General features: G+C 43.1%; 2 protein-coding genes across 2 annotated transcripts in view; both read right to left on the bottom strand.

The window, feature by feature from the left end:
- Positions 1–4865: 4865 nt before the first annotated feature.
- Positions 4866–9929, bottom strand: LOC308681039 (nuclear factor 7, brain-like; the record flags this gene model as incomplete). Its single annotated transcript, XM_081349559.1, has 6 exons — positions 9525–9929; positions 7269–7364; positions 6826–7056; positions 6726–6748; positions 6526–6644; positions 4866–5398 (listed from the first exon to the last, which is right to left on the bottom strand). The coding sequence occupies exons 1-6, from the start codon at positions 9924–9926 to the stop codon at positions 4866–4868; spliced, it is 1404 nt and encodes a 467-aa protein (XP_081205685.1). The 5' UTR covers positions 9927–9929.
- A 6309-nt stretch (positions 9930–16238) lies between these two features.
- Positions 16239–23016, bottom strand: part of LOC308681038 (serine/threonine-protein kinase WNK2) — a 78865-nt gene continuing 72087 nt past the window's right edge. The window contains exons 27-28 of the mRNA XM_081349558.1: positions 22532–22809; positions 16239–18570 (exon numbers count right to left, since the gene is read on the bottom strand). Coding sequence (XP_081205684.1) covers positions 18229–18570; positions 22532–22809 — 620 coding nt within the window. The 3' untranslated portion in view covers positions 16239–18228. The remainder of the gene's footprint in view (positions 18571–22531; positions 22810–23016) is intronic.

Below are 23016 nucleotides of genomic sequence, written 5' to 3'. Positions count from 1 at the left end.
GTGCCATGTGTCAGAATTGAGGTAAAAATATCCAAAAAATGAGCTACACGCATCAAAAGAATGAGAAGAAATAAGGACGATGATGTCATTAAAAAAATGACAAGTTATAGTGCTGCAGAGATATCAACCTGAATTAGCATTAGCATTAGCATTACTAGCCACGGCCCGACAGGTGTCGTAATACCAGTTTCCATGGGAGGCGGTATGCGGGCAACATAACCACCAGCCAAACATGCAATACACGAATAACTCGCACGGCTTGTGGGCATACTTGAACCTGATGTCAATTGTGTGGAAAGTACAGCCCACTACTACATTCAAATAAAATCTGATAAAAAAAAGGAACAGAACCAGAGTAAACATTGGCACTGCTTTCCATCGCTGGAGACAACTAATGGACATGAAAGAAATGAGGTTCGACTCCGAACTTGCAACATTTCTTTTGGATTGGTAAGTAAGATGCTGTTAGTATTTCGTTAGAAGTTTGTTTTATATGTTTGTGTAGTTTTTTCGGGAAGTTATAACATAGAAATGTATCGAAGGCTTTTCGATAAACGTATATATAACGTACATAAATATAGTATTGTAATATATTACACATATAGCACAATCTCTATAGCTCATTTTTTCTTGCGAACTACGTGACCTATATATTATGGTTATAAAATGGCTTTCCTGAGGTAAATCTGACATAATTGTTCTCCAGCTATGTTATTGACCTCTTCACGCTGATAAAAAACACTGATTGGTCGATATTATGTATGAGGAATACATTTTGGTAAGTCGTAGCCTACTGTATCTTTCAACAGTGTTCGTTTTTTTTACTATTAGTAGAGATGATCGGTTCACGTGCGCTAGGGATCTGTCGTGTAACATTTACAAGCGACAAAACGTAATAAAATTGACAGAATCTGAGAGCTGAGATTTTTTTTATATCATAACTAACCTGCTCTGTCTAGTCTGTCGGTCTCCGTGTCCTCTTTGCTTGGCGATTTTTCTGTGCGTGAGAAAATTGATGTGTGGCGTGAGAGCGTGTGAAAAGTGTAAATTGCGTGAATGCGTGAGAGTTGGCAGCTCTGTTAAGTTATGTTGGCCGCTAGCTTGGTCAACATCAGCGAATGCTGTCTGTCAAATTAATGTAATTCAAACTAACAATAAAAATGTAATATGAACAAAACGAATATGAACATATTCACTGGTAAAGGTGAAGGGGAGTAGCTTGAAGATGACATATTTTACCTTTTATAGCCTACTACAGTTGAATCAGATTGAATGCATTAATATTATAAACAGCAGCTACGCTATTATTTCCCATCTGCTTTTCTGTTGTTATCTCGGGACGCTAGTCCCAAAATACAGATCGTCAGCTCCAGTTTGTATCCAGCCTCCCATGGAAACTACAGATGCCCCAACACCCGTGCAGAGACGACTCGAAGCCTGTGAAGAGACGACTCGACGCTGGCGATATGTTTATGCCCTAAATTAATACATGGTTAACTAACTGTATTTTTCTATGTACATTTCTGAAATGCACTTTCTGTAAAGCTGCTTTGAAACAATGTATTGTGAAAAGCGCTATACAAATAAATTTGAATTGAATTGAATTGAATTGAATATTTCAAAATCACTGTGAAGGTAGGGGCGGAGCATAGAGACTATGCCGTTTCTCGGTTGTTACTCTAGAGTAGACCAACTCACTTTCTGGAGGTATACTGCCCCCATCTGGTATGGAAAGTGGAGTATGAATTGAATTTTTTGGCGGACATTACACAAGGCACCTTTAAACACTATAACCAGGCTTTTGAACTAAAATTTCAAAACCATAATGCCATTTATCAAAAAGCACACCCATTTCCCTAAACTATAAACACTATTCCCTGTTTTGACACATGAGTCAGATTTGTTGAACTGTCACTGCAAAACTCTACACACAAATCCCTTCATTTCTCATTGCCTGAACCATGTTGTCATTTAGAAAGCACTAGCATTCAATATTGTTTACTCAAGTCAGCACAGCTTCAGCTCAGTTAGACACAATTACCCAGGTGGAAACACTAAGAGTCCAAATTTAACACACATCAATCAGATCCTTCAATAGATATATAAAAGGGCCCAAATCAGTTTATTGAGTTTTGGAACAATGGATCCAGAAAGACATGAAGGAAGAGATTGAGGAGGGATAAGGAGGAGGAGGAGGACGAAGGGCAAGGGCAAGAAGACGAGCAGTCTCAGATGAAATTCAAGCCACTCTAGTTGCCCATGTCTTTATCAATGGTATGACTATGAGGGAGGCTGGGCCAAATTTGAGTCGCTTTACCGTCGCCTCGAGAGCCTTCAGGGAGGAGTGGTGACAAACAAAATTCTATCACTGAATAAGAGACAAACATTTCCAATAGTCTTTGATGAGGTTTATTTTCTTGCAAGAAAAGGCCAGCAGTCATACAGTCAGACAGTGTGGCTGCAGAGTGTGACAGTGAAGGGAGGGCATCCTTTCTCCTTTATAGTCTTGACTCCCAGAATGTTATCTTTCTAGGCCAATGATGGTATTTCAAACATATGCGGGACATTCTTAGACGTGTTCATCATATTGTGTCCTTGAGTGGAGAACCTCCTGTCACGTCCCAACACTCTTTACCATTCCAATACAATTCCATATTAGAATAAGGTTTGTATGTGCTCTTTTACTGTCATATGAAATTAAATGAAATGAATGAAATGAAAATGAAAATTAGAGGAGAGAGTAAAAAAAAAAGAAGAGGAGTAAAACAGGAAAAAAAGATTTTTTGTGTTGTTTTTGTGTGTGTGTGTGTTGTACTGTGTAGTACATGAATGAATAAAAATGTGCCAATGTATCCATTGGTTGTGTCTTTTGTTCATCATGTGAAAAGGTTTGTGAGGCGGGGAACCACAAGCAACATAACTGACCAGTTTTGGAAATGTTGTTTTGAATTTATTGCACCAGTGTGTTAGACTATGTTGTAGTATGTGTGATTTTGAGGGCTTGAAGTTTTTTTTTTTCAGCAAGAGTGAATGGTTTTGAGTGTAGAGCTTCATTTTGACCTGAAAATAGGATGTTTGGGGAACTGGGTGAGACGTTATGGATTTGTGTTTACAGTTTTGAGAATACGGGGCATAGTTTCAAGAAATGTGTTTAAGCAATCGAGAAAAACTGTAAATATGTTAAAGGGGTGGTTGAGTATGATTTCACTTTTCTAACTTTAGTTAGTGTGTAATGTTGCTGTTTGAGCATGAACAACATCTGCAAAGTTACAACGCTCAAAGTTCAAAGCAAAGCGAGATATTTGCTTTTAAAGAAAACGACTACAACAAATGGCAAATGGTAGGGACTACATGACATTCCTTCCGGGTTAGTGACATCACCAACCCTAGAATTTACATAAACCCGCCCCCGGGAACACGCAGTCCATGTTGAGAAGAGGAAAAGTTGTTGTATAAGAGTACATTTGTGAGTCAGCTCAAACTTTAGCATCTATCTTTTCACATGCAATAGAAAGTCACTCTGTGTGCATCTCACAACAGTCCCTTTACGAGCCATTTATAGGTGACCATGACAGAATATGCTAATTGAAGCTAGTTAACTCCATATCAGCAACATAAATTCATCAACTAACCATTCAGAGACATCCTGTTGCATTCTACATGTTGTCACTTCTTCTTGAGTCTCTCCATCTTTGTCTGACTCCGTTTTAACATTAAAGGCAGAACAGTTTCTGTCATTTTATGGCGCTTTTCCATTACCAGTACCAGCTCATCTTGACTCGACTCGCCTCGGCTCGCTTTTTGCTCCGTTTTCCATTGCAGATAGTACCTCCACAATAGTACCTAGTCGTCATAGTGATGCCGCAGGAAACTGCCGTGACGTAATCTTCCACGCGAGACACACCCGCTACCCACACACATAGTACAATGGAGGAAATCGAGTGTATGCTGTTTTTGGATGTTTTTGTTTTTGCTGTTTTTTATTCAGGACACTCCGTCTGACGCGTGCAATGATGACGCAGTGAATAGTGACGATTCTCTCTGACCAATCAGCAGTCTGCCCTGTTTTCACGTCACATTTTAGTATCGCCTCAGCTCGCTCAGAACCTCGCCGGAGGTGATACGAAAAAAAGTACCTGGAAGCAGGTACAGATACAACTTTTACACATTAGAAAACCAAACAAAGGCGAGTCGAGTTGAGTCGAGCTGGTACTGTGTAGTGGAAAAGCGCCATTAGTGTGTCTGCGTGAGGTAATCGCAGCTGCTAACACACAAGAGCTCTTGAAGCTCCGCCCACTGCACCGGGAGCAGCAGCTCATTTGCATTGAAAGGGCCAGGCACAAAACGGTGTGTTTTTGCAAACCCTCAAATAGTGACAACTTTAACATGCTATATAAAAATATCTGTGGGGTATTTTGAGCTAAAACTTCACATACACACTCTGGGGACATCAGAGACTTATTTTACATCTTGTGAAAAGGGCATTATACCTCCCCTTTAAATGAATGAAATGGACACTACATAGAATAAATAGACAAAAGTGCTCACAACATAATACTGAACAATGTACCAACATAGATAATAATAATAAAATATAATATTTTTGGGTTTTATTTTTATAACCTATAGAGGACGTCATCATCAGAGGTTAAGCCAAATTCTAGGCATGTTTGCTGCACATGTTCACAACCGGTCAAACAAAGATGTTTTCTGGGAACGTTCTCTGCAGGTTATTTTGGAGTTTTATGTTATAACCATGTAAACTAATTAAAACGTTGCAGATGATACCAATATGCTAAAGAGATTATTCTAAAGCTGAAATGTGTGATTTATTTATAAACAAACTCTATTATGCTCTGACACACTCAGTCTCTCTCGCGCACTGTCGAGCTCGCTCGCGGCGTTCGCCTCGCTTTTGTCCAGTCCGGTGCCTCATAAACACACACACACCAGAATGGAAAGAGTGTGTGAGTGAAGGTGGTTGTGAATGTGTGTAGATGTGTGTTAGTTACAGGATCAGAGAACGACACCGTTCCTCCGTCATAGTCCAGATTCACTCTCACACGATCAAGCTTCTGATTAACATGAAAACCAGAACCTAAAGACTCATACTGATGATACTCCACACTCCAGACATCAGTGTCGAAGAAATCATCTCCCTTCCTCTGGTTTGATGCTGTAGTTACTCCAAGAGTCCAGTATAAACTCTCTTTAACCTCCACATCCCAGCAGTGTGTTCCTGAGTTAAAACCCTCTGAACCCAGAACACAGAGACAACAGTCAAATCTCTCTGGATTATCAGGAACTGGTTGATTGTTCTCGCTGTATCTCACACTGGTCAGATCATCAGACAGGACGAGACGTGGATTCGCAGTGTTTGGATCCAGAATCACAGGAGCTGATGAGACACAATCAACAGAAGCTTTTATTCTGATCTTCATATAATGATCAAGAGTGAACCCAACACAGATTATTATGAATTATGACACTCGTCCTGTTGATCAAACACATTTTCCTCTGATCACTGTCAGTGTTGTTATTAGTTTCACACTCGTTTTTATCATCAGCGTTTAACACTTCCTAGCCACGCCCTAGCAACCATTTGTAGAGCACCCTAGCAACCCAACTCCAAAGAGGGATATCTTGTAATCTGAATGTCATAGAGGAGTTGCGGTTGGTTTATGTCATTCATAAAGGCAAGCAGCCTTTGAAGTAACATCATTGGCAGCTGCCAAGCCACTCCCTAGCAACTAAACAGAGTACCCTAGCAACTGTTCAGCAAGACCTATATCTCTGCACCAGAACATCGTAGAGACATGGTGGTTGGCTCCTTTGACTAATGCTAGCAAACAGGATTTCCATCATGCTTCACATGCTAGCAGAATAGCTACATGCTAATAGCGATAAGCTAAGTGTTAAAACTTGTCAACAATGCTAACTAAAACTCAGTAGCAGCATGCTAATAATGTTAGCACCATGTTCACAACATGCAAGAAACATGGTGATTGTGTTAGCATCATGCTAGCAACATGCTAATCTTGTTAGCATTTAATTAAAAGGATTTTTGCTAAATGTTAAACATGTTAACATCATGCTAAGAAAAAGCTAATCCTGTTAACAACATGATAAATGTGTTAGCATCATGTTAGCAAAATGCTAATTATGTTAGCATCTGCCTAGTTCAGAGTTTTGCCACTGCAAGCACCACTCACATTTTCTAAAGGAAATGTACATTCTAGTTATTATTATTATTGTTATTATTCTGAGACAAAAAAAAATAAATTGTAACCTCTTAACAAACACCAAACTCATCTATCCATCTATCCATATATCTATCAATCTATCTATCTATCTATCTATCTATCTATCTATCTATCTATCTATCTATCTATCTATCTATCTATCTATCTATCTATCTATCTATCTATCTATCTATCTATCTATCTATCTATCTCTGTCATGAAGAGCCTCTAACTCTCCACCCATCCATCATGTCCAGCTCAGATCTCCTGCTGTCAGACTCACTGTTTTGGACGATGTCCTGCATCTTCTTCCAGACTCTGAACGGCAGGATGCCCAAGTATCGTGGCACATGAATCAAAGCTCCAGAAGCCATCTGTGGATCCGGCTGTGAGATCTGGACTCTGGAAGAACATTCAGGAGTCAGAACTGCAGTGGCTTTGGATCAGAACCAGAGAGACCAGAGACAGGAGCAGATCACTCACCTTTCCATTGAGACTGGAAACTCCTGCAGAACAAACACACCATTTATCATCAAGAACTCAATCAATCATCAATCAATCAACCAATGATCTGAAATCAGACCTTCAGAAAGCAGACGTCATTGGCTTTCATCATCTCCTCCATGTCTTTGATTGTGTGTGAAAGAGCTGAGATGTGTGTGTTCATCTCCTCCAGCTTCTCCTTCATCCTCTGCTTCTTCTGCTCCTCTTCCTCCCTCAGTGCAGTGACTGTAGCTTCTTCTTCATCTCTGAGAAACTGATGAAGCTTCTCAAACTGCTGTTTAATCTGACGCTCTGTGTGCTCAGCTTGAGACTGAAATCAAAGCACATTCACTTCAATCATCTCAATCGACACACATCATTAATATCCAAGATAAACTCGGATACCCGACAAAAAACGGATCCAGAAGCAGATTGCTGCTAGTCATTTACAGAAATAATAAACTGGAATCATTATATCAGATCATAACTGTATATAGTGATCAACAGCTGTAATGAAAATTACTCTCGTCTCTGTTTCCTCACCTTGATGTGTTGAACTGTTTTCTCAAACTCTGCTTTCATTTCTTCATTGTGTTTAAGTTTCCTCTTTAAGGACTTCAGTGCTGTATTGAGCTCCTCCTAGAATTGAACAAAAATACTTTAAAACACCAGATTACAGTGAAGAGAAGACAATACAGTGATATGATCATATAATGCAGTGAAAAAGTATTTGCCCCTGTTAGGAGTTAACAGTTTAGGACCCAAGGACCAGATGTTTGAAAGAAGACCCGGAGTCAGAATTATAAAAAATTTAAGAAAAGTTTTACTGATAGTTTGCAGTTTCATCAGCAGAAGTTCAGCTTCAAGACTCACACAGGAGTTCATAGGCCGCCCCGCTTTCAGTTACAAAGATCACAGCAGTTATACCATTTCCAAGGTCTAAGCTACGTCATTGCTTACAGGTTGAATGATTCTGATTGGCTAAGAAATTGATAAACATAGTAATTTTCCACACATATACAGATAGACAGAAGCATATCTCCTTCGATTATACGGCTGACACTCAGACCCTGAAGTTAGGCACGTCGTGACCTTCCAGGTCGCAGATTTGGGTTGCTGGGTGTCAGCATGTCTCGAACAACAACTCAGTCAATCTCCAATAACGCCAGTGGTTCCTTAACCTGTAAGCAAGAAGACTAACACACACACCGACACACATCTTTTCCATGGTTGGATTTGGCCAGGCTCTAACTATAAACAGGAGTCTCGTCTCAAAACATCCAGATAACAAGTTCTTTCTCTCAGGATAGGACACTTTAGTCTAAATGAAAAATATAGGCTTTAACTGAGAAATGGTCCCTTAAACTATAGACTTCAATGACCCCTATATGTTTTAACACGTTGAAGACCATTCTCAAACACAAAACCAGTCCCTATTTCATTTCTGGAAGCCGGGATAAATAAGCAAGCATTGTTACTGCATTCAGATATCAAATACAGACATTAAAAAGAATACATGAAAATAACATTTCAGTAATCACACTGGTAACTTCTATAACAAAATAAAATCTCCAGAGAAGTCATTCAACTCATGTGATATTTAGAAGGAAAAATATTGATTAATACCTTGATACCTATAATTACTTATTACATATACATTGATGCAGCAGTGGATTCCAATCCACTCCCTTCACCCCCATCCTGATTTCTTCTGTTTTTGTGTACATCTCATAAATTTATTCAGAAATTGCAACCTGCATATTTAAGTTCTACTGAAAACTGTTTTCATCAGTATTTTTCTCCTTCAAGTGTGAAGATCATCTCCTCGCTATCTCCAAAGAGAAGAAGATTGGAGCCTTTCTGCTCGCCGTTGAAACGAGCCTCAAGCAGCGGATTAACGGCCCTTCGACAGCTAAAGCTCTGTGCTTTTCCCCTGCGGCTATCCAACTCTTCATGAGACAATATCATTATTAAAGGGTTCATATGATGCGATTTCTTGTTTTTCTTTTTCTTTAGTGGCTGTTTAAGATCTGCAGTGTCACAAAGCTCAAAGTCTCAAACCCAAAGAGATATTCTTTATAAAAGTTAAGGCTCAGCCACGCCTTTCTATAACACTTCATTCAAACACGCCGCCACAAACCTACGTCAGTGTGTGTGCGCAGAGATGGCGGCCTCAGGCTCATCCTAGATTTGAGATGTCTGAACTGCGCTTTGGTAAGACGGCCGTTCAGAATGTTAACTTTGAAACAAATCCTCTCACAGATCTGATTTTTTATCAGTGGATCTGAAGGATGCGTACTTTGATATTCAAATAGCCCCTCATCACAGTTCTTGAGATTCACGTTCAAAGGGGTGGCTTACCACCCTACAGTCCTACCATTCTGACTGTCTCTTGCTTCACACACTTTTATGATATTCATGGATGCGGCCCTCTCCCCCTGAGACAGATGGGAGTTCGCATCCTGAATTACCTCAATGATTGGCTGTTTTTGCCCTAATCACAAGTCGAATCACAAGTCGATGCTGTCGCTCCTCAGTAGAAAAATTCTGACAAAAATGTCTTTCATGGTGACTTAAATAGGCAGTCGGTCCCGTCTGTTTTGGCGGACTGAAAAGCCTGTCTGTGCAGGTGCAGAGCAGGCTTCAGTGTTCAGGGAAAAACTAAGTTTACTCAGTTAACTCAGTTACTGATGCAATGCTCATGATCTCAGGGAACTGAGGTTACGTTAGTAATCGGAACGATCTGTGTTTATGACTCGTTATGGTTCTTTAATGTGAATCAAGAAACATGTGTCTTACCTTATATGATGAAACCACTTCACTGATGGGTCTGAATTTATGATTGTCATGTTGTTTTGAATCTCTGCACACTAAACACACAGGCTGTTTGTCCTCCAGACAGAAGAGTTTGAGTTCCTCACTGTGTAAACTGCAGATCTCCTCAGACCCTGATGAACGCCTCTCATTTCTCTCCTTCAGGAACGACTCACACAAGTTTTTTAACAAAAGATTAACTGTAGGAGGATCTCTTGAGGCTCTTTTCCTGCAGACAGGACACTCCTGAGATTCCTTTGTTCTCCAGAACTGTTGAAGACACTCTTTACAGAAACTGTGACTACAGGATAAAATAACAGGAGCCTTGAAGATTTCACAGCACACAGGACAAGAAAGTTCTTCTTCAGAGACATTTAGTGAATCCATTTTCACTGTTTGAGCTCCAGCAAACTAAACTTTACTCTCACTTTCTGAACGACGGCTTAAAAAACAGAGCACCATGAGAATCACAAAGATCAGAAACAAACTTGTTCAGATATAAACTTCTCAAATTGTTCTGTAAGGTTTTTCCCTTCGTACTCCACTGATCGCTGATTCTTTATTGCTTTTGTCGAGACAAAGTCAGTATAGCAGAAAAGAGAAAAAAACAAGTCTGTTTATTCCTGGTTAGTGTTGTAAGAGGGTGGAGCTTCTGATCAAGTTGGTGTGTTGAAACAAGTCAAAGAACAACATCAGGATTTCTTCATGTAAAATTTGAACAAAATGTATTAAAAATTAACTTGCATTGAAACGTTAAGACATAACGCTATAAAGCCTTGGATAAAACACAAAAGAACAATTAAAATACGCATATACTCAAATATTAAACCAAAAGATCTCAAAACTCAAAAACGTATGTGTTTTATTTATTGCTCCTCTTTATTTGTCAGTTTCTCCAGGGTCTGTCATGATCCTCTCTTTCTCAAAATGATTTCTTCTCATGCTGAAGTTTCAGTGATAAACACTCCTCTGTTTATGATGCTGATTGTCAGTGTTTGGAGCAACAAACAGATCAACAGATTAAAAGTCCTGAGGAGAAACGGAGATGAGACAAAAGTGTGTCTCTCATGGATCACTCGTCAGCACCTTTATTAACACTTATTTAGTATTTCTTGTTAATTATGAAAAATATACTCACTTTATTAGCATTAAGACACTTCTTAACTTCTTAAATATAATATCAATATACATTGTCACATCACTGTTTATTTATAAATACACATATGCTACATTATTGCATTCTTTTCTACTCACTATATTACTGTACTGTTAGATGTATTTGTTTTATTTAAATCAAATGTTATTTACTTTTATCAATTTATTTATTTTAATCAAATGTTTATATTTAGTTATTTTTTATTTACATCAAATTTGATTTATTTGCTTATCAATGTATTCATTTTTTTATTAAATGTATTCATTTTTTCATTTTTATATATTTTTAGTTAAATCTTTTTATTTATGTATTTATTTTTATATATTTGACAGTTTTTCTCTAAACTTTTCCCACACCTGCTCTAGAATGTGCTTTTCACGACACATCAACACATTTCACTGGAAGAAGATCCATTTAAGGAAAAAAAAATTACAGGTATGTGGTCAATTATTATTATTTTTTGAATAAACATACATGGATTAATTCTCGACAGTATGATCCATTACATGCATTTACAAAATACATTTTTATTGCATGCCAAAAATGGACACAAAAGTTCATTCCTTTTGCGGAAATGCAGTTGCCCTTCTTCATTTAATTTGATTAGGACAGTCTGATCGAAATAGGATACAAATAATCATTTGTGCATGTCTCAGTGAGGTTCACATCTGTTTTTAATGGATAAAAAAAAAAAATCATAGGCATTCATAAGTCCAGTATATTGTGCAACATATTTGTATCAACCAATATTAGTGTTTATTCTGGTAATTTTCTCCATCGGACGAATCTTAGAAGCACTAAATATATATTATTTTCTATTTTGGCTCCTGCGATGGGTAGGGGGGCGTCCCATCCCTGTGCGTTGAGCCGACCAGATGAACCAGTTGTTTCCAGTGCTGACGGTCTTGTGCCAGCTGCTCTGCATCCTCCACAGCAACTCCATGTTGTTGGAGGTCGCCCGCAAGGACGTCAAGCCATCGGGTGCGGGGTTTACCCTGTGGTCGTCTCCAGTCTGCGGCCCTCAGATCAAACTGGAGAATGGCTCTCGTCGGATGGTCAGGAGGAAGGCGGAGGACATGGCCGAACCAGCGGGTGCGACGTTGCGCAGCTAGGCAGGATGCTCTGGGCTGGCACGTGCGGGCTCTAAGCACTTGATTGGATACCCGCTGGGGCCACCTGATGTTCTCGATGGTTCTGAGAGCCCTGCTTTCAAAGCCATCTAATCTTGCAGCCAGTGTCTTATTTAAGGGCCAAGTCTCCGAGCCATAAAGCAGGATGGAGAGTACTGCTGAGTTGTAAATCCGGAGCTTCGTCTTGCGTGAGATGGTCTGGTGCCGCCAGAGTGGTTTCCAGAGAGACTGCAGGGCTGACGCAGCCAGGGCTCTTCTGCGGGTAATCTCTGGTTTTAGGTCCCCGTTGTCTGTCATTATAGATCCCAGATACACAAAGTTCTTGACAGGCTCTAAAATGTCATTGCCAAGCCGCAGGGAAGGTGGACGCGGTCTGTCACCGACATATATGAACTTGGTTTTCGTCCAGCACACCTGGAGGCCAAGCTTCTCAGCTTCTTCACTGTATATGCCCAGAGCGTCTCTGGTGTCGTCAGCGTACTCCAGGTCAGTCAGGTGGTAACTGCCGAAGGACACTCCGGGGACCCGCTCACAAACCCTGGACATCAGATGGTCAATGATGCAGTTGAAGAGGTCAGGAGCAGCCACACAGCCCTGGCGAACGCCACTGGAGAGGGGAAACCAGTCTGAGTCTCTGCCGTTGATGCGGACACAGCTCTGAGCGTTGCTATAAAGCAACTTGAACAGGGCAACGATCTTGGGTGGTGCTCCAAGGGCGTGTAGGATACTCGCCAGTGAAGTGTGGCAGACGGTGTCAAAGGCAGCCTTCAGATCTATGAACCCGATGTAAAGATGGCGATCTTTACGGAATTCATAGGTCTTCTCTATCAGCAAGCGGACAGCGGAGATTTGGTCTGTTGTGGAGCGGTTAGGCATGAAGCCAGCCTGCTGGGGACGGCGGCTGCTTCTTATGACTGGGAGAGCACGAGTGAGCAAGATCCTGGTAAAGAGCTTGCCGGGGATGGAGAGAAGGGTAATGCCTCTGTGGTTGCCGCAGACTAGACTGTCACCCTTACGTTTCCAGAAGGGCAAGATAACTCCTCTGCCGGGGGCTTTCCTGTTGTTAAGTTTTTCCAGAGCGGCTCTGACTTCCTCAGGTGTGACAGGGTCTGTACTGCAGACAGCACTAGGGGCTGCAGCATTAGCGGCTGATGATTTGGCGGGATCAGCCGGGGAGGTACCGTGCTGCAGAAGGAGGCTGAAGTGCTCTTTCCAGCGTTCGAGGCAGTTTGCTTCAGTTGCTATAAGGTTGCCATCAGAATTTTTTTTATTTTTTTTTTATATGCAACAAAAACAAAACATACATAACAGCAGGTGACAGATACAAACATACATAACAACCAACGTGGTTTGTGTGAGTGTGTGATTGAATGTGTGCGTGTGTGCAAGTATAATTGGGTGTGTGAGTGGAAGTAACTTTACAGATGTACAACTGACGTAATAAAAATTAATAAACATAAAATACATATTTATGACAGTTATATTGATGAAAATAATATTAGTAAAAATAATAACTTGACGATGAGGAATAAATTATAATATAGTCTTATATAATAATTTAATAATACTAATAGTAGTAGCAATAATAACAGCAATTAGACTTTTCATCAGGAATGCCATCAGAATCTTTCACCAGGGCTGTCTTGATGCGTGGGCCATTACGGGCTTGGCGCAGCAGACTAAAGACACGGCTCATATTGTTGTTATTGGCCACGGACTCTAGGGACCCTATTTTAACGATCTGAAACGCAAGTATCAAGCGCAAAACGCAAATAACTTTGTGGGCGGGTCTTGGGCGCTGTTGCTATTATAGCGGCGGGATAAATGACTCTTGCGCCCGACGCAAATCTAAAATGGGTTGGTCTGAAGTAGCTTTATTATTCATAGGTGTGGTTTGGGCGTAACGTGAAATAAACCAATCAGAGCGTCATCTCACATTCCCTTTAAGAGCAGGCGCGCTTGTTCTATAGCAGATTCCTATTATAACGGCGGATTTGCCAGACGCACGCCAGGAGCGGTTCACAGCCAAGGAGAGCGACGTTCTCGTCAGGGACATAAAACACAGAGAAGTGACGTTGGGGATGGAGAAACACACCCAAATTAACTTTGGTTAAACAGGCGTATGATCATTTGGGTAAATGTGTAAGCTAGATGTATGCTTTTATAATAAACTGTCTATCTATCTATCTATCTATCTATCTATCTATCTATCGTAATAATGTATGGTTTGCAAAAATGAAAACTGCTGCTTCTGTGTAGATGAGAGAATCAAAGTGTATGTTGTGCACACGCTACATTGATTATGGCCAAGCATGCGCCCTTAAAATAGCTTATGAATAACATGCGCAACGCGCCACTGACTTTAAACTAGATTTTTTCGGTCAGTGGCGGAATTGTTTTCTAAACCTGCAAAATAGCATGAGGGAACGTTTGCGCCAGAACACACCTCCACTTTGCGCTGAACCGCCCCGGGAGCGCAAGTTCATTCCCGAATTTACCGATGTGCGTCTGTGGAGGGAAAAGTCTGCTGTGCACGGGTGCAAAATAGGAATGATACATGCGTCAGTGTACAAAGTCAATTGCGCTGGGTGCAAGATAGGGCCCTAGGTGTTTAGCTTCTGCTTGCCAGAACTTCTCCCTATCCTCGGCTATAGCCACATTGCGCTGGCGGTTCAGTCGCTGATACTCCGTCAGGTCACCTCGGAGCCGGGCCTCATGCCGCTGGTCGATGATGTTGAGTGTCCTCTCCGATATCCAAGGCTTTTTCGGGGAAGGTCGAAAGCATCTGAAGACATTGTGAGCTGACTGGATGATACTTTCCTTGAAGGTCTGCCAGTCGTTCACCTTGTCGGTAGCCAGGTTATCAAAGGTGCGGCGGATGGCGCAACTGAAGTCTGTGGCGATGTTTGGATGTAGGGAGGAGTCCAGGCGAGGCTGAGTCTTGGTGTGCTGGTTGGCTCGCAGCTTTAACTTGAGCTGGGCCACCAGCAGGCGATGGTCTGTGTTGCCAAGCTCTGCTCCTCGATACACATGGCAGTTGGTGACAAACGGCTTCCAGCGTCGAGAGATGAGGATATGGTCCAGCGCTTTCCTGGTTCTGCCATCTGGGCTGTACCATGTCCAGTGATGGATAAGCTTCCGGGGAAACCAGGTATCAGCAACGCAGAGGTTGTTGTGGTGGCAGAGAAGGAGAAAGCGGTTACTGTTGTCGTTTGTGGACCTGTCAGCAAAGGTTGTGCCGACAGGTGAGCCTGTGGACCGATCACTGCTAGACAGAGTGGCGTTGGCATCAGTGAGGATGATGGTGATGTCGTGTGGTGAGGCTTGGCCAACAGCCTGATGGAGTTGGTCAAAAAAGGCATCCTTCGCATCCTCATCAGCGACATCGGAGGGGGCATAAGCAACGATTACTGTCATCTTGCCATGTTGGTTAAGAAAGCAGGCCGACAGTAATCTGTCGCTCATGGGTGTCCAGCTGATGAGGGACTTGCGGAGGGCCTTTGGGATGGCAAGTGCCACGTCATAAAGGCCTGTCCATCTCTCGGGGCCACTCCAGAAGTAGCAATGGTCACCTGCTGTTGTTTCACCATTGCCGTGCCATCGAACTTCACAGAGTCCTGCCAAGGAGATGTTATAGCGGCAGAGCTCTCGGGACAGCAGGGTGGCAGCTCCGGGGCGAAGGAGTGTCTGGACATTCCATGTGGCGACTCGGGTCCTGCGACGAAGGTTGATCCGTACTAGTTTGTCGGGGGCAGGCCGGGGTCCGTTACCGTGTTGGGCAGTCCGGCTACTTTCTCTGATCGGTTTCGTAACAAAAGGGTTTCTCCTGGGTGGGTTGTTAGCCCTCCGCAGGATAGTCGGTTGGTGGGGCTGCCACCTCACAGCATACCGACATGCTGGGGTCTTTGTCTGGAACCTACCCTGGAGACCGGCCCATCTAGGGTGACCCTACCAGGAGCGAGCTCCCGACGGTATCGCTCTCCTGGGTCACTGGAACACGCAAGTCCCCTCGCCACGTCAAGGCCAGACCCAAGAGAGACAAAATATCAGGGATGTTGTTTTCTGTATAAACTTATTGTCTGTGGCTGGTTTTAGAAGTGTGAGATGTGGGACAAAACACATTCAGCAGAACGATAAATAACCATAATGATTTGTTGTAATGAATGTTATAGGATGTAATATAATGTGTAATATAACAGTGTTCTCACCATTTTCAACATGAAAGCATGTATTTTTTAATTATTTAAAAGTATATTTTAAAAGATACAAAACAGATTTTATTTTCCTTGTAAAAACAAGATTTTTTTAGCTTTTTTTGTTGTTGTTTTTTTACAGTGTACCTGTACCTCAAGAGCACGGCTCAGATAATCACTGTTTACGCCTGTGAAAAACCACAAAAACACAGTAGCTATTAAGCACAAAATATTGATTTATTCTTAATTAAACTTGTACACAGTCTGTGTTGTGAGTGCATTTTGTTTGGATCTGAGCGGAGCAAAGTAATGCAGAGAAGGGTGAAGCAATCATTCACAGAGAAAAGACCGGGAAAAGTCCATAACTATCAGATCCGTGAGACACAAACATGGTAAAGTGGAGTAATTATTGCCAGATATATTATCAGCATTAATAACGGCAAGAACAAAACATCAGAAACCTCCCGGAAACGTTTCTAACTGCAGATCATTGATTAACATCCTGTACAAATGCATGAAAAACACATTACAGGACAGAAGCTGCAGCAAAACTAAGCACTGAGGAAATAAATACTAGAGGACTGTACAATTCACAGTTTGGCAGTTATAATAGAAATATAACCCTGACTAAAGATTGAATCATACAAACATACAAATAAAACCAGACTTTATGTTGGGATGTGGATTTTGTTTGTAAATACATTTTGTACACCTGTGAGCTAGTATTCAAAATCTTGCACTTTCTCATGCTGGATCGCTTTTATTTAAAACAACAATAAATATGAGTCATGACTAACAATTGCACTGCCCTCTTAAAAGAAATTAAAACTCAACATTAATAACACTGTGCAAGAAGGAATAAACTCAGCCACTATGCAAAGCAAATAAAAATGATACATTTGGTAAAACAGTCAAATGTAAAGTAGTTTGTCAATGTTCACATTATGGGTTGGGATAATGCAGCACGTAACAGGGAGGGTGAATCACATGCAATGTCATTTTGACACACATTCAGAGTCAAACCTGCATTCAGTCCCTGTGTTACGCTGTAAAGAGGGAAGGCGGCGCACTTATAAGAGCACGTTTACACAGTAATTCTTAATTCTGTATTTGGGCGTCCGCGACGCTTTGATGGCATGCATCGTTCATCAGATCATCGCAATGTAAACCAGTCATTCCTCAAACGCGTCTGAGACTCTGTGCTTAGTGCAGTATTGCTTATGAATGATTGTAACCAATCAGAAACCCAGACATCAACCGCATTCGTTCATCAATCTAGCTACTAGCTACACTTCAAATGATTAGGTTTATATTTAATGCAAACTTGCTTCAACTGAAAGGGGACGTAAATAGAAAAAAGATTACGCAAAAAAAAAAAAAGCCATTGCATTAGGAACAGAAAAGGAATGATTTCCCCCCTTTAAAACCGATTCATACCTTTCGAGGGAAAACTGATGACCGATCAAGGCACTACATCATCCTGAATTGTGTTTCTTAAAGTAGGGATTTTGTCCTGTGGTCTGAAATTGCTGGATATTCCTGTAAACCGCCAATGAAAGTGCTGTAAATGAATGAAACGCGTATGATTGGAAAACAGGACTGATATTTCTGACCATAAATCAACGTTCAGCACTGGGACGCTTTCATAAAACATTTATGTATTTTTTCCATTCTTACACAATTTGTCATGAGATTTAGATACGAATGACTAAATTTATTATGCTCCTGTTTCATTAATAAGGCCCAATATGCCTGTTTATGTATCCGTAAGTTTTAGTCAATCACCAAAATGATTATGAAATGATACCTAATCTCAGCCGAACCATTAACACTAACACTCCTTAATTCATATTCAAACATAAGAGCTAAAAGGTCAAAACAAACAAACAAACAAACAAACAAACAAACAAACAAACAAACGTGCAAGCGGCGCCCACAGGACTGGTTTGATACATTAACACACTCTTCATGCCCACATTCACACACACACACAAACTCACACCTCATATTTACAGGCTCAAAAGCTTCATACAGACGCGTCTCCCATCCAACAGCGATCTAAAGCACACAGACGTTGAGGAGAGATTATGGTTTCATCCTGAAGCCGAGTTAAAACGTGTTGCAGGAACTCCCAGTCAGTTTGAGTTTGCGTGATTATCCATCTGCAAGTGTGCATTGATTAGCCTTATGCAGAAGAGTGTTTGAAGCGCTCATGCAGTCCTGGCTTTGCTGGGGCACATTGGGGCATCTGGGCTTTTGACCACCAGAGGAAATGTCTGCAGTGCCGGGCTGGCCATGGTCTGATACGGGACCATAGCGGCCGTGCCAAACATTCCCACCGGACTGGGCAAACCGGACCACTGGTGTGGATACACAGGGGCTGGCATCATCCCAGCGAAGGGGACGGTGGGCATCAGGTATCCGCCTCGCTGGATGACGGGCGACGGGCCGCTGGTGATGCCGTGAGGCATGATGGGACCCAGAGCTGCTGACAGGGGGCAGGACAGGGGTAGATGGAGCTTCACAGCCGCCGCAGGGATTGAGCCTCTAAACTACAAGAGAAGAGAGACACCAGATAAAATAACACTGCTTTATGGGTTTCTCATGGTTTATTCACTTATATGCTTTAGAAATTTTAGCCTTAGAAAATAATTAGTGGGTGCTTTAATTAGAGAATTGCATAATGTCATTGTGTGATTACACAAACTAACAGGGGAATAGTTTTTTGAACTGGTTCATTGAAACAAACTGTCCGATAGAACTAGTTCGCGGAACTGACCGCCTGTGACTCGTCAGAACAATAGACTATGAAAAAATATTGGCCTTAGTGTCTGTGATATCACCTGTAGCTTTCTGAAGAGCAATTTTGAAACCCAAAGTGGGCGGAGCCGGCCGTCACCTTCGGCACGTCCCTCCCGGATTAACGAAAATGGGCAAAGAGGCGGATTAGCTGAGGTGATGTGATGCTAACAGACAGCAGAGGCTAGTAGTGACACCAGCTGTCACTCAAGTGGCCACGCCCCTAATTATGCAGAACTTTAAGGCTTAATATATAGCCTTCCTGTAGCTCAAACAGTAGAGCGTTGGCACTTGCAACAACATGGTCATGGGTTCGATTCCCAGGGAAAGCAAGAACTGATAAGAATGTAAATGTGTTGCTTGAAATGCAATGTAAGTCGCTTTGGATGAAAGCATCTGCCAAATGCATAAATGTGTAAATGTGTTAATATAATTTAAATGGATGACCCCCTCTACCTTTAGTTAGTTCCCTTTCAGTTCGGTCACGTTCGACATAGTCGGACATACCGTACTGATTGGGATCACGCTTAGGGAGCCTGTCATCTTCCAGTATTGAAAAAACGAGCCAATGCACATTGGAGTGCGAGATTGTCTCTCCCGGTGCTGGTGTGTTACAGCACGAGTGCAACGGTGATAGCGAGCCCTCTGAGCTCTCAACTGCTGTGTAATCAACATCAGTATTCTGACGGTGGTTAGAGGGTGAAGAGGGTGAGTGCTTTACTGGTACAGGCTGCACCATGTCCTGTCAAGTGATGCCGCGGTCATTCCCTGTATGCTCCGGCACTGGTTGAGAGCGCTATTTCCTGAAAGAGCAACACAGGTGTGTCTGCGTTTTTTTCAAGATGCCATTCCACCCAAGTGTTTCTGGATGCGGTCGTTCCCTGTCCTCAGCTGACGGTCACAATAAATGCATCACATGTTTGGGCTTACAGCACGCTGAAACAGCTTTTGTGGATAGTTCATGTTTCCATTGCGGGAACATGACTCTCTTTTTGTTAGGATCGAAACTCCTCACTCCCATGCCCCGCTCTAGAGTTCCCTCTGGCAAATCCCAGAGGAGACCTACTGTGCCGTGTGAGATGGGTGATCTGAGGATCACAGTGAGGGCTTCCCCATCTGGTAACCAGTCCCCATGGGCCCCTCACTCCTCTGTGGCACCGCAGCCGGTGGAGCTCCATGTGGAACGTGCTGGTCCCTCTAGAGTGGACCAACCAGCCGTTTCGTTCGGGGCTCCTCATGAGGACAGGATGTCGTTCGCTGCATTGGAAGAGGAGCTTGACTCTGGAGATGATAATTTAGCTGTGCTGCCTCCTTCTGGGAGAGTATTGTTGCCTGGATTAGATCCAGAAATGTCAGCTATGCTGAAACGGGCCGCCGAGTCGGTGGAAACCTCCACTGTGTCCCGAACCATCTCGGTTGGATGACTGGTTTCTCGGGGAGGGCCATGCTGGTCCCGCCGCCCCAGTGCCATTCTTTCCCGAGGTTCATGAGGAGGTTACTTGGTTCGTGGATGTCACCTTTTTCTGCCAGAAACGGCCTTAGTACCTAAGCGCAAGTGTCCCTGAGACAGGCCACCCAGGGATGGAGGAACGAGCTTCGGGAAATGGTGACTGAACCACTCCCTCCCCCGGAGGAGGGACGGGTGGAGAATCTTTGTTTTGTGTCTCTTTCTGTTTTCTGTCACCCACATTTTCAAAGAAAGAGCAAATTCCTCCCAAGAGGCTGAGGCTGAGGTTGGTTTGGTCCCCATCTTCCTCCCCCAGATAGTCTGTAAAGGCTTGCCACCCTCAGCCCCCTCTTGTATCGCCAGCCGGCAGCTAGGTGCGGTTCGAGTACCCAATTACGCCTTCTCACGCACCCCCTGCCGACCTGTGGAGACCGGTAAGTGTTGCACCGCACACTCAGACCACACTTCGGACCACACTCCCCCGGGCCTTCCGAGTCGGGTCCCTCTCTTCCACCTTGCTGCCCCACCCCTGGTACGTCTGTGGTGCCTCTGGCCCCCCTGGCCCGGTTCTTGGAAGCCTGGAGAGTGCTTCCCAACCGGTCCAGCTGGCTCCTTCTTGCTCCTCCATGCATGCATTTCCCCCCAGTGAGCCTTCTCGCACAGACAATGTGCAAAGTCAGGGATGAAGAGGAGCAGGTCTTGCTAGTTGCCCCTTATTGGCCCAACTGGACCTGGTTCCCTGAACTGATGCTCCTCTCGACAGCCCTTCACTGGCACATTCCTCTGAGGGAGGACCTTTTCTCTCAGGGACGGGGCACCAAATGGCACCCGCGTTCAGAACTCTGGAAACTCCATGTCTGGTCCCTAGATGGGATGCGGAGTTTCTTGGTGATCTACCACAAGCTGTTGTAGACACATCACTTCTGGAAGAGCACCCTCTACAAGGTGTACGGAGCGAGGGCTGTCTCCCTCCACCTCCGCCTCAGCAGCAACACAGCGACACAGCAGAGACCTCCCTCTGAGCCATTGCAGGCAACAGAGTTAAAAGTCCTGTCTATAAAAACAGTACTCCTGCTTGCTTTGGCCTCTATCAAGAGAGTAGGGGACCTGCACGCATTTTCGGTCGACAAATCGTGCCTGGAATTCGGGACCGGCCGACTCTCACTTAATCCTGATACCACAGCATGGATATATGCCCAAGAGCTATACCACTCCCTTTCGGGACCAGGTGGTGAACCTGCAAGGGCTGCCTCCAGAGCAGGCAGACCCAGCCCTGGCTTTTCTCTGTACCGTCCGCGCTCTGTGCCTGTATGTGGACAGAAAGCAAAGCCTCAGGACCTCAGACCAGCTCTTCGTCTGTTACGGAGGCCAGCAGAAGGGAAAGGCTGTCTCCAAGCAGAGGTTGGCCCACCGGATAGTGGATGCCATCGGCTAGATTCTATAGCCTAGGTGATGCAGTCATGCAGAACAGCAGTGAACTTCCCAGGCCTAAGCCCTGTCCCATCTCCGCCTCAATATTGCGGGGGGTCAGGAGGCTCCCGCTAGGCACTGGAAGGTGGCAGCACTAGGTGGCGTGTTGATTGGGATCCCAATCAGTACGTTGCGTCCAACTACGTCTCCGTTCCCTCCTTCAGGGAACGAGGGTTACATACATAACAGAGACGTTCACATTTATAGTATGTCTCAATAAAAATGTATCTGGTTAATAGAACAGAATATATACTCACTATAAAAAAATATATGTTGGTTTAACTTAAAAAGTTAAAAAGTAACCTGGTGGCCTTAAAATTCCCTTAGAGTTCCCTCATATTCTCCAATGTTGCAGCTCTTCTCTTCCCAGTCTGTCAGTAACACTCTGTTTAGTTCCGGTCTCTATGAAGCCCCTCCTCCTGAAAAGTACACTGTGCTCTGATTGGTCGGCTGGAGCAGTGCGTTGTGATTGGTCGAGAGCTTCCAGCGTGTTTAGAAAATGTCCTGCCCCTTACCTTAACCACCAGTTTCAACACACTACTAACTAACTCAACCAGACCCCTTTATTCTGCGTATTAATTATTTAAATAAGGAATATGACGTGTTTGTTCCCAGAAGAAAACTCAAGACTACAAAGTTTCAGGGAGTTCAGAAACAGTGACACTGATATAGAGAAAAACTGAAGCTTTGCAGAGCTTTTTCATGATCAAACAGCAACATTACACACTAAACACAGATGAACATGGATAAAAAAAACATCCTCATCACAATTCTGGACAACAAAAAGTATATAGTACCTGATTGGGGACTCTGGCCATTGCAGTGCTGCTGGTCTGGAAGGAGTGATGAGATCTCTGCGGTCTGATCTGACACACGGAGGGGCGGAGCTGAGGGGTGGAGGCAAGAGTCTCTTTCGCCCAATCATCAACCAGCTTGTGTAGGTCATCTGTGAATGTGCCAGTCTTGTTGTTGCTGTTGTTGGCTTGAGCCTGGACGAGCGCCGTGATTGGCCGAGGCGATGAAGCTGGCACGGCTGCAGATGATGATGATGATGAAGCACCAGCGTTATGAGACCCTGAGAAAGAGACAGAGAAAGACCTCACACTCAGAGAATTCACCCTGAAGTCCTCTGTAACCAATCTGCTGCTCACTGACAGATGATGAGATGACGCATTACTAGAGGTGTAAATATATGCTTTGACAATGACTTGATTCAATACCAATTTTTAAGTTAATTAAATTTTAATTAACCATTCAAAAGTTCGAGGTCAGACACATGGTT

The sequence above is a fragment of the Scardinius erythrophthalmus genome (genome assembly GCF_964197995.2).
Source record: "Scardinius erythrophthalmus genome assembly, chromosome: 20".
NCBI lineage: Eukaryota > Metazoa > Chordata > Actinopteri > Cypriniformes > Leuciscidae > Scardinius > Scardinius erythrophthalmus.
This window is presented reverse-complemented; position numbering and strand designations above follow the sequence as displayed.